This window comes from Natrix helvetica (assembly GCF_964273705.1).
Source record: "Natrix helvetica genome assembly, chromosome: 4".
NCBI lineage: Eukaryota > Metazoa > Chordata > Lepidosauria > Squamata > Natricidae > Natrix > Natrix helvetica.
The window spans coordinates 75,648,933-75,664,755 of NC_138550.1; the positions used below are offsets into that span (position 1 = coordinate 75,648,933).

At 39.3% G+C, this 15,823-nt stretch overlaps 2 protein-coding genes across 4 annotated transcripts; one reads left to right on the forward strand and one right to left on the reverse strand.

Moving 5' to 3' along the window:
• Positions 1 to 133: 133 nt before the first annotated feature.
• Positions 134 to 11,482, forward strand: FASTKD3 (FAST kinase domains 3). Of its 3 annotated transcripts, none has more exons than XM_081952507.1 (7): positions 134 to 289; positions 1,179 to 2,636; positions 5,608 to 5,687; positions 6,698 to 6,872; positions 8,617 to 8,686; positions 9,448 to 9,562; positions 10,894 to 11,482. In XM_081952507.1, the coding sequence occupies exons 2-7, from the start codon at positions 1,202 to 1,204 to the stop codon at positions 11,008 to 11,010; spliced, it is 1,992 nt and encodes a 663-aa protein (XP_081808633.1). In that variant the 5' UTR covers positions 134 to 289; positions 1,179 to 1,201; the 3' UTR covers positions 11,011 to 11,482. The 3 variants fall into 3 exon arrangements, with proteins under 3 accessions (XP_081808633.1, XP_081808634.1, XP_081808635.1); XM_081952508.1 differs by lacking the exon at positions 134 to 289 and adding an exon at positions 338 to 401; XM_081952509.1 differs by lacking the exon at positions 134 to 289 and adding an exon at positions 586 to 807.
• A 142-nt stretch (positions 11,483 to 11,624) lies between these two features.
• Positions 11,625 to 15,336, reverse strand: CFAP90 (cilia and flagella associated protein 90). The gene is made up of 3 exons (XM_081952515.1): positions 15,098 to 15,336; positions 13,874 to 13,990; positions 11,625 to 12,579 (listed from the first exon to the last, which is right to left on the reverse strand). Exons 1-3 carry the CDS (start codon positions 15,278 to 15,280, stop codon positions 12,424 to 12,426), a joined length of 456 nt encoding a protein of 151 aa, XP_081808641.1. The 5' UTR covers positions 15,281 to 15,336; the 3' UTR covers positions 11,625 to 12,423.
• Between the last annotated feature and the right edge of the window lie 487 nt (positions 15,337 to 15,823).

Consider the following 15,823-nt stretch of genomic DNA (forward strand, 5'->3'; position numbering starts at 1 on the left):
ACCAATAATGAGTTCTACCCTTTGAAGTGTGGAGGCATTTTTCCAAACCGATGAATTTAATCTATCATTCACCAGCAAAATCACCCGGAAGCGCAGCATTCCTCTGTCCCTTTCTATCTCCACGAAGTATGCAAAAGCAAATCAGGGTCACGCTGAAGGGGCGAGGTGGGCTTTGTGACTTTGCAGCCAATCAATGAGTACAGGAGGGTGGACACAAAATGAAAAGACGGGATCCGATTGGTCGCCGCGCTTAAGAAGAAGTGGAACCTTGAAATCGCCGAGGAACAAGGTAAGGGTGACCTGCACGTGGAGCCCCTCGGAGGACTCCGGAGCGCTTTGCTTTTGCTGAAGCCCCTCTTAAATAGCCTTTGGTAACCTTTGGGGGAGCGGTGAGCGCTGTTGTAAGTTTGGGGAACTGCGGTTCTCTGACCGCTGGGTGCTGCGATTACGGCTACTAGTAAAAACAGACCGGATAGTTTTGGGAAGGGTCAGTTTGGGCGGTCTTCGCCTTGGATGATTCTGCTTTCTAGCTCAGGTCTGGGCGGAAGCGCTCCTCTTTAATCCACTTCTGGCTTCTATGGGTGATACGCTTTATTTTTTGTTGTTGCTGCCGGAGGGGAGGTCTACACCGTCGCCCTTGTGTGAGAGCAGCAACTTTGCTGATCTCCTTTCCCAGCCGCAATAAAAGGACCGCTCTGGCGATAGCAGTTTGCCACTTTCCTCCTTCCTCCTATCTTGAGGACTGGAGACAAACGCATTGGCCGAGGAGTAGGAAAGAGCTCACAGTAGTCGCATTTCACATAAAAGGTCTTGTCCTGCAATTGATGTTTACAAAAAAATACACAATTTACATTTGTATTGCATTTTGCATAATTGGGTTGTTGTTGTTTTTAATCATCGCAATACCGACAAGGAGCAGAATTGAAATTTCTCCCATGGCAGCTGGACCTCTTATCCAACTCTGCTACTTATTCCAGCTTCAGAATTTCAGTTAGCCTTATTCATTCCTTACAAATATACATTTACAGATGTTAAATATTTAAGGTATTTTTCTAAGTTGAATTCATTAATTAACAGTATCATACTCACACAGAATTAAGACATTGATGTGCTGCCTCTTGTCTATCATTTCAAACTGTTTAAAAAGGCAATCTATTAACTTTTTCTTCTATTTTCAGGCAATGTCAGCAGCCAAGCTAAGATGGCTTTTATGGTTGTCCGATCTTTCCACATATATGTTTCAAATATACAAGCATGCAGACAATTGCTAACTGGAAGCAGAGCCTTCCACCATTTCTGTCAGAAAATGAGGCCATTTGCAGTCAGTTACTTTGACTCTTCTATATTGGAAAACAGAAGAGGGTTCCTATGCACTTCTTGTAGAAACTACCATGTGAAACTAAGAAATCATACTAACCCTGTTGTGGAAACAATGCAACATCTTGGAGAGGCCAATAACGATTTAAAATCTAATAGCAAGACAGTAGGGGAACAGATAATTTTGAAGGAATTGAACCAATGGTCTTCATACAACGATATTTTCAAATTTGTGAGTTCGTTGGAAAGTTTATCTGACATCATGGTAGCAGCTATCTTTCAGCGATTGGGTGAAGTCCAGCTACAGGACAGCTTAATGAAAAGTCCCGAGTTGCTGATGGAAAATGATATGTTCAAATCACTTTGCTTGCAGTTGGAAAAAGATTCTATACATATATCTGACTCTGCTCTTGTAAATTCTCTAAATGCTTTGACAAAGTTGCATGTGGATCCTTGCAGTTCTTTGATGGTTTCCTTGGTGTCAGAGAGCCAGCAACGTCTTGATAAGGGACAAATGACTATTAAAAATTTGTGTATTCTTGGAGAAGGTTTATTTAATCTTGGAGGACCAGAACATGCTATGCTGGAACAAATTATGAATCAAATTCAGAGTACAAATGTTGAGGACTGGAAGATTGAAGAAATGATCCTAGTTTACAGAACTCTGCAGCTGTATGTAGGTAGGAAAACGAACCTGTTCCAGAACCTGTTAAGCAAAATGAACAGTTTTGCAGAGACAGAAGGTTGCCAGTTCACTCCGAAACAGACAAGTACAGTGTTAAGTGCTCTGGTTGTTTTAGATGAAACCCAGGTCGATAACTTGATAATAAAACTTTGTAAGCATGCATCATGTTATATCCCATACTTTACAGATGATGAAATGATAAATGTGCTGGAAGCATTCATTCATTTCAGATGCTCTGACCAGTGTTTCACAGAGGCCCTAGAAAGACATGTTACTAAATTTGGCTTTGTAATGCATCCCAACACAATTTCCAAAATCATGCAGTACTGCAGTACGCTATGCATTCTTTCCAAGCCCATATTCAATGCAGTGGCAGAAACCTTTGTCTACAGTGCTGATAATTTCACCGTTCCTCAGATTGTTGAGCAGGTTGTTCCATTTGGGAAGCTCAACTATTTGCCGCCATCTGCTCCATCTTTTTTCCGGCAGGTTGAAAGGTTCGTTAGCATGCGACTTTCTGAGTTTGAGCCTCATGAACTTCTGAACCTTCTTCATTCATGCATTCTCATTCAATGCTACCCGCTAAATTTTATGGAAAAACTGTTCAGCCCCTTTTTTCTGCAGGAATTGCAAGGTAAGCAAGTAAACGTTATAATTTCTGTTATAATAGTCCTCCCACTAACAGTTGTTTTCAAATAGTTTGTAGGAACCATAGGTGCACTTTAAATGAAAATTAGCAAGGCTTTCAGCCTGAATGGTCTTCAAATGCTTATAAAGACACTAGCTGGATACCTGTGCTTCTTGGCGAAACTATGTGATCGGGCTATAAAGGAGAAATTCGGTTCACAATCCGTTGGCTCAGTGGTGGTCGGTGATTGAAATACATAAAGGAATATTGCTCCCACCTCCTTGAGCCTGGAAGCAGTTCCATAGGTGGAAGGCTTAGACATTTTGGTGAGGTACCAATGTTTAAAACTGCACGGGGCCCCAGACTGCTCCTGAGTGAAAGAGTGGGGAGGGGGAGTAGAATGTTTAACTCCTTAGCATCAGAGCATGTTAATATAAGGCAACTGGCAGTTGGAACAGAGTTCTTTTCAAGTGGGGAGGGGGAGTAGAACTCCTTAGTATCAGAGCATGTTAATTACTGTATAAGAAATACTAATGATCTGATGGTCATTTTGAAAAATCCTTAGTGAGCACCTACAAGCCAAGAGGAACATACATGCCAAATTTCAAGTTTGTAGGCTTTACGATTCTGGAGATTTTAGGATGAGTGAGCTGGTCTTGTTGCATTTGGGTCTTTTCCCATGTAAGATTGAGATTGTCTTGGCAACGTTTCGGTGAGGTCTCACTCCGCAGCTCCGACCATGCTTTAAGCCCTTACATGGGAAAAGACTCGAATACAACAAGACCAGCATATATATGTATAACTCTCTCTCTCTACATGTAACCATATAACACTCTCTCTCTCTCTCTCTCTCTCTCTCTCTCTCTCTCTCTCTCTCTCTCAATAAATAAATAAATAAATAAATAAATAAATAAATAACCAGGGGTTGTAACACAAATACGTATGTATGTATGTATGTATGTATATGTTGTATTTGTGCTGATAAATAAATAAAGGGAGACCTGGGAATCGAACCAGGGCTGTATTGCATATTAGGCCGATGTAATTGCCACTAAGCCACAGGCTCTCTTCCTTATCAGCTAGGCCAGGAAAATAGGTATGTATTTGTGTTACAACCCCTGGTATGCCCAAATATGGGAGAGAGCTCACTACTCCCCCTTTCTGTTTATCAGCACAAATACAACACAAATATAAAAAGGCAACATTAAAAATAAAAATATGGGTTTCTGCCTGGATGGTCCTCTGTAATGAGAGGACAGAAAGGGGGAGTAGTGAGGTCCCTCCCATATCTAAGCGATGCTTGACCAGGGTCCGCAGGATTGTCTGGGACACCACATGAGCCGCAGTAGCACAGTGGTTAGAATGCAGTACTGCAAGCTCCTGCTGACTGCCAGCTGACTGCAATTTCGCAGGTCAAATCTCACCCGGCTCAAGGTTGACTTCCATCCTTCTGTGATGGGTAAAATGAGGACCCAGATTGTAGGGGAAAATATGCTGACTCTGTAAACTGCATTGAGAGGGCTATAATCTGAAGTAAAACATCCAGATCCAGTTGTAGTTTTGTTCCATATAGTATCAACCTTGTGAACTCTCAAGCTTTCTCTTTCCGATGATGTGTATATGTGCGTTAGGTATGTGTACGCTTTTGAGAACTGGCAACAGAATTTCATTTTTAATGTGCGTCAGTGCGCCTACAGTAAAAAATGACAATAAAGGTTATGTACCACTGAAAAAAGTGACCAGTCCTTGCACTTACAGTACAACTATCACAGTATCCCCACTGTTAAAGTCAGGAGCTTGGCAACCAGCATGTGTTTGTGATGATTGCAGCATTCCAGGGTTACATGATCTTCATTTGCAATATTGCCAGCCAGCTTCTGACAAGCAACATCAATGAGAGAAGCTGGTTTTGCTTAATGACCTCATAGTTGGTTTAACAACTGTGGCAAAAAAGGCCATAAAATCGGGCATGATTTATTTAAATAACCACCTTGCTTAGCAAAGGAAATTCTGGTCCCAATCGTAATTACAAATCGAAGACTACATGTAATAATACTTTTGCTACAACAAATATGTAGCTTAGCATCATTTTCTTCAATAAATAAATAAACAGGCATTATGCTTTTTATTTGCTTATTTAATTGGCTTTTATGTAGTTTTAGAACTTGTATAGATCATGTTTTAGGTCATATTTATGCGTAAATATCGAACACTCAAAAGGCCTCACAAACTTTTAAGAACTATTGTGGGTTCTCTTTATAACTTTTCTATTTTGAAAGCTGTATCGATTACCAGTTTCCTTCTGGATAGTAATCAAGGTGCTGATTGTTTCCTTTAAAACATTATATAGGATCCCTACCAGTGGGCCCTGCCTGCTTTGTAAGATCTGGAAGGGAAAGCTCTTTTCAGCTCCTTCCTTCTACGGCATGGGCCCCCAACCTGTGGGCTTTGGCCTACTAGTAGGCCATGAGGGTTTGGAACTGGGCCCCAGAAACGTCCAGCAAGCATTCTCATTTGCATCAACAGTGGACAAGTGAGCAGCAGTTTCCACAACCTGGAAACATCGAGGAACTCTGCTCTAGGGAATGTTTTCTTCAGGAATCACAGGGATTTATCTTCTCAGTTATGTCACCTTCTTTGGAACAATATCCCCCTGCCCCAAGCTGTTTGACTGTGTTGATTTTTCAGACAACCATCAAAATGTGGCTATTCCAGAGTGTCTTTGGAATGGAGTTGTTGTGAGTGTCCCCTTTAAAGCATTTTGTATAATGTTTGCTTTTCTTTGGCATTAGAGGTCTTACAATTCTTATGTTATTTAATGATGAGAATGATGATTTATCTTTGTAAGGGAATGTAAACTGCTCAAGAGTCTTTTGTGGTTGGGGTGGCACATAAATACTAGTAAATAAATGAAAGCTGATCAATCAACTTTAAGTTGCTGTGTGATGATGTGTCTCTCTGGTTGTTTGCACCTTAGCTAAAAGTCCAAGATCGAAGATTTTTTCTCAGTTGACTCAGCTGATTTTAACAATGCAACTGGAGTGTCCATACTATAAGGTATGATATTATTGATGGTGATTAATATTTATAGTAAAGCAAATGTACACTTTTACTCAGATAGGTGTTTCATAATACTAATGGACAAATATACTAATGTTGCTTGTTAGTAATCCTCCATATCAGCAGTAATACTTTTGCTGGCATTTTAGGCTGTACTCCTGTGGGGTTTTGGCCATAAGATATACAGGATGAAGTTGTTCACATAGATTTATGCCAGTGGGGGAAACTTCTGCTGCCATTATAGCACTTCTATGCTGGCGCAAGAACGCAAAAAAGGCATTCCAGGGCATGACATCTGTATCTGGAAAATCTGTTATATTGCCTTATACAAAGGGTGTCAAACTCAATTTCATTGAGGGCCGCATCAGGGTTGTGTTTGACCTGAGGGTGGCGGGCAGCATGAAATCACTCATGTCAGGGGCACCTGTGGTGGCCCTAGTGCTCTGCCAGCAAAAATGGTCTCCTGAGCTCCGTTTTTGGCTGGAATGGCCTCCTGCAACTCTCTGCCAGCGAAAATGGAGCTCTAGGTGGGTCACAAATGGCCCTTGTTAGCTCTGTTTTCAGCTGGGATAGCCTCTGCAACCGTCTGCTTATAAAAACTGAGCTCGTGAGAGCCGTTTGTGACCCCCAAGAGCTCCATTTTCACTGGCAGAGTCACCACGGGCTGGTCCTTCGTTGTTTCCAGGACGCCCCCGTGGGCCAGATCTAAGCACCCTGCAGGCAGGATCTGGCCCCCCGGGCCTTGAGTTTGGCACCCCTGCTTTATACTAACTGGAGAGAAAAATAAGAGCCTGCTAATACTACTTCATAGGTTTTCTGATGTGGTGGTTTCTCTGATGTGGCTTCTCCTTATTCATCATTCTTCCAGCATTGTGTGCCTTATTATGTTGTCAGTTCATTGGTGCATTTTTAAAACTAATTCCATATTTGTCCATATTTGTTTGGTTAACTGGCAGGAAGCAACTTGGCATAAAACTGTTTTAAATTTTTATCTTTTGTCTTTATAGAAGCCCTGGCTTCCGCTAGACTACCAAATCAAGTCCTTTTACACTAGATGTGAGTCATTAGAATCCAAGGTTGATCTTCATCTTTTCAACAGAGTGAAGGCTGGCATGATTGACCTCTTAGGGAGCCAAAAATATTTTGTCTATAATGTTCTGACACCATATCACTACACAATAGGTGAGCAAACCCTATTTCCTTTTTTGATAGCTGTGTTCAGTTTTAGATAGGTGCACTTTCTTTCAAAATCGAATGGGTGGAATGGCCATATTCCAAGGAGTAATGGGTGGGATGAGATTAATCTCCAGCAACATATTGATTATTTCCCCCTTGTGTCACATTAAAAATTATAATTTGGTATTAACCTTTGGAAATCTGAGTTCTACTAGGCCTTTAGATGTCTGCATGGATTTGTTTTGTGTAGTTTCCACGGGGGTTATTTGCCTCATGATTTTCTATCTCATATTGTTGGAATTTGTTTGTTCTTTAGAGTATTTATATGGAATATTCCTACATAGCACTAAAGCTGTGGAAACTGTGATCCTAGAAGTTCATGTTCATTCAGTGTGAGCTTTCTGCATATTATACAGGTGAAACTCGAAAAATTAGAATATTGTGCAAAAGTTCATTTATTTCAGTAATGCAACTTAAAAGGTGAAACTAATATATGAGATAGACTCATTGCATGCAAAGCAAGATAGTTCAAGCTGTGATTTGTCATAATTGTGATGATTATGGGTTACAGCTCATGAAAATGCCAACTCCACCATTTCAGATAATTAGAATATTACATGCAATCAAAAGTTGCTCTCATCAGAAAAGAGGACTTTGCACCACTGAGCAACAGACCAGGTCTGTTTTTCTTTAGCCCAGGTAAGACACTGCTGACGTTTGTTGTTCAGGAGCGGCTTGACAAGAGGAATACAACATTTGAAGCCCACGTCGAGGTTCCATCTGTGTGTGTAGCTCTTGATGCACTGACTCCAGCCTCAGTCCACTCCTTGTGAAAGTCCCCAATACTTTTGAATGGCCTTTTCCTGACAATCCTCTCCAGGCTGCGGTCATCCCTGCTGCTTGTGCACCTTTTTCCCCACTTTTCCCTTCCACATAACTTTCTATTAATGTGCTTTGATACACCACTTTGTATCTACATCCAGCTTCTTTTGCAATTACCTTTTGAGGCTTTCCCTCCTTATGGAGGGTGTCAATGATGGTTTTCTGCACAGCTATCAGGTCAGCAGTCTTTCCCATGATTGTGATTCCTACTGAACCAGACTGAGAGACCATTTAAAGGCTCAGGAACCCTTTGCAGGTGTTATGGCTTAATTAGCTGATTGAGTGGGACACTTTGAGTCTAGAATATTGCACCTTTTCACAATATTCTAATTTTCTGAGATTGTGGATTTGTGGTTTTCATGAGCTGTAAGCCATAATCATCACCATTATGACAAATCACGGCTTGAACTATCTTGCTTTGCATGTAATGAGTCTATCTCATATATTAGTTTCACCTTTTAAGTTGCATTACTGAAATAAATGAACTTTTGCACGATATTCTAATTTTTTGAGTTTCACCTGTACCTTCAGAACTCCAGCAAGAGTGATTTGGTCCTCCATACAGCTAATTGGGAGTAGAAGTGGGGGCATAATGGTGTGGATAAAAAGTGAAACAATCCATTATCTCATTGGTACAAGGGCCCTAGATAATTTCTTTGAAGCCTTCTACCCCCTCCTTTTTCAGTCACAACAGCCATGTTTGTTTGTTTCTAGTCAAGTTAAATGTACTTAACAAACAGTAAGGCTGCCTCAGTCATCAATGTTGCACTTTGATTAAAAATAAGTTATTCAATTATGAAAATGAATGACATTCAGCAAAAAGATAGTTGCAAGGAATGCTATTTTCTTTCTGTTTGTTCCACATAAGATATTGAGATTAAGCTCAATGAAGAAGGATTTGTACTACCAGTCAACGCACATGATGAGATATACGAAAGGTAAGGAAAACTGGAGATTATTGTTTTCCAAAGCGAGTTCACAAACCTGAAGAAACTTTTCAGTTTTTCTTTTCTCATGAAAAAGTAAACAATTATTTCTAGCATTTGGTTTATGTTTCTGTTTGAAAAGTTTATTCCGCTTTTTCCCATGTGGTTGATTCTGATTGTGATTGAAGAAGCAGAGCAGTACTAACATTGATAGAATATTAGCAATATTCTGGTCCAAGAGTTCCAAGCCTTTTTAGTCTTACTCAACACCAGAGAAATTACTACATATTTTTCAATGTTCAAGTCAAGCTAGTGTTTTTGCTCTATTTTTGCCTCTTCCCTTTCCATACTGTTGCAATTCCCTAGAGCTGTTTTCTAAAGAAGGTGGCCGCATGCAAATCCATCATGCTAGCCTCAGAAGGAAGGAATCCCTGTTCACATCTTATTGCTATGGTAGATGCCTTTAGTCCAAAAAAGTCCATGGACTTGCTTTGCTTAACAAACTATTTTAAATTCGCACAATAACCATAGGCCAATGAAAACTCGCAATCTTTCTGTCCATCAGTCTAAGCTCCTGTTTATGCCCCTAATGGCTCTGCTTGGAACTTGCTCGTTGTATATTTCTCTCAAGTGTGTGTCAGGGTGAAAGGACTCACATTTATTTGTAGACATAAGGTTATCGCATACCTTTGTATATTCTTAGATATAAGTAGTTAGAAAAGTCTGCACTGACAATTTGAATTTGAAGCAGTGACAATATTTTGATTTTACAGAATAGCTCTCTGCATTGATGATGAAAAGAGATTTTGTGCTAATAGTCACAATCTTCTTGGGAAAGAATCCATTAAGCAAAGACATCTGAAGCTCATTGGTTATGTGGTTGTACAGGTAAATTCAATAATTCTGCTACACATTTCAAGAGATAGGAAAGACACTCTTCTTCAAATATTTAATTATATTTGGAGATCTATACTGGTGCTTTGTTCATAGAAATATTTACTTCTGAGGGTTGATCCAGACTGTTTGTTCTTTGTCTCATAGCTAAAGAATGAACTAATAGCATGAGGCTATGAAACAGGAGAGCGTGAGTCAGTGGTGGGTTCCGGATCCCATTCCAACCGGTACGGTTGGAACGGGTCTTTCATTGCCCATATGACGCGCACAGCATGCGTGCACACGTCGTACCTGCCAGCGACACTTCTGCAAGCCTCCGTGATGCTTCCAGCTGCTCGGCGGAGCGTCGCATAGGCGCTGTACGTACCATGTGCGTACGCGGAAGTGCCGAAGGCTTTAAAGGACAGTAAGGAGCTCGGGCAGGCTGGTGGGCCCTCCCGAGCACTGTACTGGAACGGTACCCGGTGCTCCTGGCAGGCTCCGGTACTCCCGTACCAGGGCGCATCGCCAGCAACCCACTACTGGCATGAGTTCAAGTCCTGTCTTAGCTATGAAAGCCAATCTAGTGACCTTGGGCCATTCACTCAGCCCAACTCACCTCACAGAATTGTTATGGAGAAAATAGGAGGAGGAAAGTGTGTTGGATATGTTCATCCCTTGTAAAAGTAATAAAAGCAGTATACAAATTAAATAAAAAGTGTATGTCTCAAAGCAATATTTCACTATCCAGCTCTTAATACCAGTATAATACATTATTGCCATTATATTGAATTGAATCACTGGAACATCTAATTCCCGTACTAGACCAGAAATAGCTGTTCAAAATTTCAGACAGGAATATTTCTTTCTCCCCCTTTAAAGACTGCCTTTGGGATTGTCTTCATTTAAATTGAGTGTTGCACTTTAAACTATGTCCATAACCATTAGATGATCTCTTCCCAGTGAGTATAATTGGATTTTATCCTAGCACTTAGCATTTCAGATTTATTAAAAGACAGCTATTATTCAAGACTAAAATCCCTGGTTGTAGTCCCTCAAGGACTTGTTGCCATCACATTCTTGTTGTTCCATAGGCCTGGAGCCATTTTTGCATCAATAGTTAGCAAAGGGTAGGTAACAGGACTATCAAGAATAGTGAAACAGGACAGGAACAAGACTGTTTTTTAATCAGGTGAGGAAAGTAAATGAAGAGGGGTCAAATGCCCTTTTGTGATAGGCCTGTTCATGTCCTTTTTAGAAAAGAAAACTTAGGATAAAATTGTTTTAATATTTTAATCTTTGCATAATGATTTGAATAATGTTTCCTGCATTTCTTTATATTTCAGATCCCATTTTTTGAGTTTAACCCACTGGACAACAAAAATGATGTAGTGGAATACCTACACAAGAAAGTTTTTCCTAACTTTTATAGCTTCCATGAAAATAAAGCTGAATCCAAATAAGTGTATATGAAGGCTATTGTTGATTTTGTGTTTGAGAAATTAAGATTTAAATAAACCCTGTGTTTTATCCTATTATATAGTTTTGTCCCCCAAATTTACATGGAGAGAAAGTACAAATGCACTTAGGTTTATTTTTTTCTAATGCCATGTTAACTTGAAAAATACTTGCATTTTCCCTTGGTAATATATAGCATGTCCTGGGAAATGTAGGAATCTTTAGTTCTTAAAAGGTTTTAGGTTTTTTCTGTTAGTTTTTAAAGGCTGTATGTGCATGTATACAAAAGAGCCAGACAGATGTGAAAGTAAACATATAACTTGAGTGCACTTACGTTTTAGGTATGTATGGAATTTATGTGTATATGAATTTTTGTATGTATGTATATTTTATGTATATATGTGTATATGTTGCATACATTGTATATTGTTAAATATTGTTATTTAGTAAATGTATATGCTTCCCATTTCACCAAAAGGTGACTCTAGGTGGCTTATCATTAAATAAAAACAAGAAGATTCTACCACAAGAAAGGTTTTTATAGGGACCATTCACTTTACGTTTATTTTTCTTCCTCTGTTCTCCTGATAAAAATTGGCAATTTTCCCTTCTCCTTAATGCTGTTCTGTGAAGAAGCTTCCCTTCTGGGCTGATAGGAAATGCATATTAAATGTGGTTTACATCAACTCATACTGTGGCTAATCCCAAGTATCTAATAGCTTTGACAAGAAATTCCACTAAAACAGCAATCAAAACAAAACTATTCAACTTCAAGAGATGAGATTAATGTCAAGCTTTAATGTTTGTACTCAGCATTGAGAATTCATTGTTATGAAGCTGCCCATCTATCAGCTGATCTTTATTCCTAATGCACAGCTCATATATAAATACATGTGTTTGATAGATATTTTTCTCAATATTTTTTCCTTTAATGATGACCACCTTAGTTAAGCATTCCAAACACACTTGTAAAATATTAAATTAACGAAGAGAGGAAATTGGAAGGAAAAGCATGTTAAGCAACAATACATGCTACCAAGTCCTTTAGTTTTGATAATACTAAAAGAACGAAAACTATCGTATAAAATCATAGACCACAAATGACAGAGGTAATTATTTTCAAATTAATACATGGCTATTCTAGTGTGTTAAGAGTGTCAAGCCACTTTTTTTTGGTGAAATCACAATTTTTCCAGGAGAAAAAAAACAAGAGAGGTGAGTACGAGTATTAACTGGTGGTCACACAAGTATCATGCTTTAAGGACCTAAATAAAACCTGATTTTAGCTAAAACCCCAGCAATAAATATATGAAGATATTGTAATGTTACATTTGAACTGTAAATCCAAGCAGGACACTACAGGAATTTGATACCATCTTCCTGTTAGGTATCTATCACAGTAGACTCTTAAGTTGGATTCATTTTTCTATCAAGCAAGCTATTTCGTTTTTTCTGTAGAACTCTGCCTTGACGTGATTAATGCGCACGTAGTCTCGGATTAGCTGTTCCACAGGTTTGTTGATATGCCGCCCATATTCAGAAGAAGACAAGATGGCTACAGGCCTTTTCTTTTCCTGTAAGAATATTTTTAAGATGTGATTTCCGACTATAAAAATACAACAGAGATAAAGAGAAAATGAGATAAGATGCTTGGTGTGGTGCTGCTGGCAATGATGGCGGATGCCCTGCATCCAAATCAAAATGACATCTTCCAAATATGTTCTGGCTTCCTGAAGTTAAAAGAAGCAAAAAATCTCTCACAGCTTTACACTCTTCACCTGTATCCATTAAAAACAGTTAGAGTCACCTGTAATCCTTTCCAAAAGGAAAATACTATTGGGGTATAATTTCTTCCACTCTACAGGAACTTCTCTTTAAAATGCCTCATATTCTCTATAGATTATCTAATATGAACAAGTACTCTGAGATTTATGTTACTAAATACTTCCTTAAGGGAGGATTGTCATTTTTTTTCCTGCAAAATGCAACTGTCATCTGAGAATAATGAGCATTTGTATAGCACTTCAGAAGGTTTATTCACGCAACTGATTTAGCATCCCATTAGCAATATTATTCCCCGTAAAGCTTATACGGGAAGACATAATAACTTACCTATTTCAATTCCATATATTTCAAGGGTGGAGGCAAGTATTTGCTAAATTATGATCTATTTTAATTAATGAGCTCAACATCTTTCGGGAGAGGGGGCGGTCTATAAGCGCTAAGAAATAAATAAATAAATAAATCTTAATTCCGTTTGCTTCATGCTAATGGCTTAGTGAGAGACATCCCTTGTACTTCAGTCTACTATTAGATTTACTATACAGTAGATAATGTTACCTATATTTACTCTCAAAATACATAGCACTGTTTTCAGATGCTGCTTACTTGCAAATAAATCTTAATTCAGTAATTATAATACATTTTGTTAACTCCCAAACTTGGAATACCCCACTGTCCAAATATGTGGGAATACCTGAATCTATGACTCAACCAATGATCTTCCTGGCAGAGGGAGGCTGAATCTGACAAGAGTTGTGTCATATAACCCTAAGCAAGATGTTTTGATATAACCTAGGATACGGCTGTCAAACTCCCAGCGTCATGTGCTGGTTTAGCGAAGGAGGAGGGGAAAGTCCTGATATGTCATGTGACGCCACCGTGATGATGTGAGTTTGACACCCCTGCCCTAGGAGTTCCTTCTCTTAAGTAAATTTGCATAAGATCCTAGCTTTAAACTAATAATTATTACAGTACTCCATTGCATGCTTGTAGAATGCAGTTAATTGGCAGCAGCTTGGCCATTAAGTGAGTGAGCAGAAAGGAGGGAGAGTAGTGATTTTCATCACCCTGAGACACGATAATCACCTCGTCATTAATGTGAAGTCCTCTGCTTTTTGCGTGTTCTCTGTCACATCGATGGAGCTTTGCATCATAGCTGATCGGTCTTTTAAAAATGCAGTCATACAGGGCCACAATTCCTGACTTAAAAATTAAAAGGCTGTATCAGTTGAATGATGGAACAGGATCACACCACAGTTATGGAATCAACTTCCGATATGCATAAACATAGGTATTGCTATATACTACATTTTCTTTGCTGAGCAGTAATGTGTATGTTCTCATATCTACATAAGGAATTGCTGTCAATAAGTGACAGAACTTTTAATGAGGCTTTCTTAAAAAAAAATACAGTGCTGAAAATTTTTATAAAACACAGAATCTACAATAGTTGCTATCTAGGATACAGATATTAGTGACTTTTGCTGAATTTACCATAGCCACTGAATATATTGAGCTCTTCCACCATGATTAAAAGCCTTTAAGCACTGCTTAGCTTCTAAAGAGAGAAAGAAGCTGTAGGGTTTTGCCAGTGTCAGCATGCCACATGTCTGAATATGACCCTTGGCTCCAAAATTAATCCATATTCCTACCCAGTATAGCATAATACAAGACACTGCTCACAAATAAGATAGTTACAAACATACAGCTCTTTCTGACTTCACCAACTATTATTCAAACAAGTCCAGAGTGAGCGCCAATGTAAAAGTAAGTTCCAGAGACTATGTTTCAAAAATTACATATAGTTAGTCCTCAAGTTACAACAGTTAATTGTGTGACATTTCAATCTTAAGTCGCTGAAAAAAGTGACTTAAGATTGTTTTTCACACGACCATTGAAGCATCCCCATGGTCATACCATCAAAATTCAGATGATTCATATTTATGGTGGTTGTGGTACCCTAGGGTCATATGATCACCTTTAGTGACCTCTTACAAGAAAAGTTAATGGGGAAGTTAGATTCACTTAACAATTGGGTTATTAACTGCAATGATTCACTTAACAACCGTGGAAAGAAAAGTCATAAAGTGGGGCAAAATCCACTTAAATGTATTAATTAGCAACATAAATTTTGGGCTCAACTGTGGTCATAGGTCAAGGACTGCCTGTAGTGCAATTTGCTATCTGGGGCTGAACGATTGAACGATGCTTCATTTCCAGCGCCTTTTAATAGGTATTTCCATCATAACACCTGTCCTGGATGCATTGACACCCCCCCACCCCATTATCGCACAAAATATCTGGACATACCTTGCTCTCCTGGTAAAAATAACTAAGTTCAGGTGGGTCCTTGTGTCGGGGTGGGATGTAGCTGAAGGCTGACTGTGCAGAGAGTGGAAGCTGGTGTTTCCTTATTAGTGCCTCATTGACACCTTCCAGTTCTTCCAACTCTTCCTCTTCCTCCGGTTCTTTCCCATTCTGGGCTCCTTGCATTCCCCTGTGAAGCCCAGTGTTCAGCTGAGTTCAGGCTGGATTGCTTTGCATTCCCTACTAATCTCCCACCTAGCACTAGCTGATGCGTTTGCAGAGTTCTTTGGTTACTAAGAGACCATCTGAATAAACTATGATGTCAAATCATGTACAAGGGGGTTGGAAGTTTGAGAAAAGCTGTGGCTAGGCAAAACAAAACCCAGGCTGCTCTCACACACTGCTTTGTGAAATCTGTTTGACAAGTAGAATGTCTGTGAAGTCACTGTATTTGTCAGCAGGAATTTATCTGAGAAATACAGGGATAGTAGACAGATACAAAGAGGTAAAGCTATGATTCTGAATGAAGTCATCACGCAGTGTCTTCCGGATGACGGTATATGTTTCTTGAAACATGAGACACCTTTGTAAGCCCCATATAGATATCACAGAATCTAAGTGGAGGTGTGGATATCAAAGAGCCTAAAGGGGGAATTACTTTTCTACTGGCAGATAGACAAAAGGTCCTTGAACAATGAGTTCAGAAGCATGAATGATTTAATGTTAGGA

What these genes read in the sequence shown, in the direction of transcription:
- FASTKD3 (XM_081952507.1), top strand. Translation starts at nt 1,202, where the DNA reads ATGGCTTTTATGGTTGTCCGATCTTTCCACATATATGTTTCAAATATA. An exon ending in TTTTCTGCAGGAATTGCAAG is followed by an intron (nt 2,637 to 5,607) that starts GTAAGCAAGTAA and finishes TTTGCACCTTAG; the next exon opens with CTAAAAGTCCAAGATCGAAG. An exon ending in TTGGTTATGTGGTTGTACAG is followed by an intron (nt 9,563 to 10,893) that starts GTAAATTCAATA and finishes TTTATATTTCAG; the next exon opens with ATCCCATTTTTTGAGTTTAA.
- CFAP90 (XM_081952515.1), bottom strand. Translation starts at nt 15,280, where the DNA reads ATGCAAGGAGCCCAGAATGGGAAAGAACCGGAGGAAGAGGAAGAGTTG. An exon ending in ATTTTTACCAGGAGAGCAAG is followed by an intron (nt 13,991 to 15,097) that starts GTATGTCCAGAT and finishes TTAATTTTTAAG; the next exon opens with TCAGGAATTGTGGCCCTGTA. An exon ending in GACTTCACATTAATGACGAG is followed by an intron (nt 12,580 to 13,873) that starts GTGATTATCGTG and finishes ATATTCTTACAG; the next exon opens with GAAAAGAAAAGGCCTGTAGC.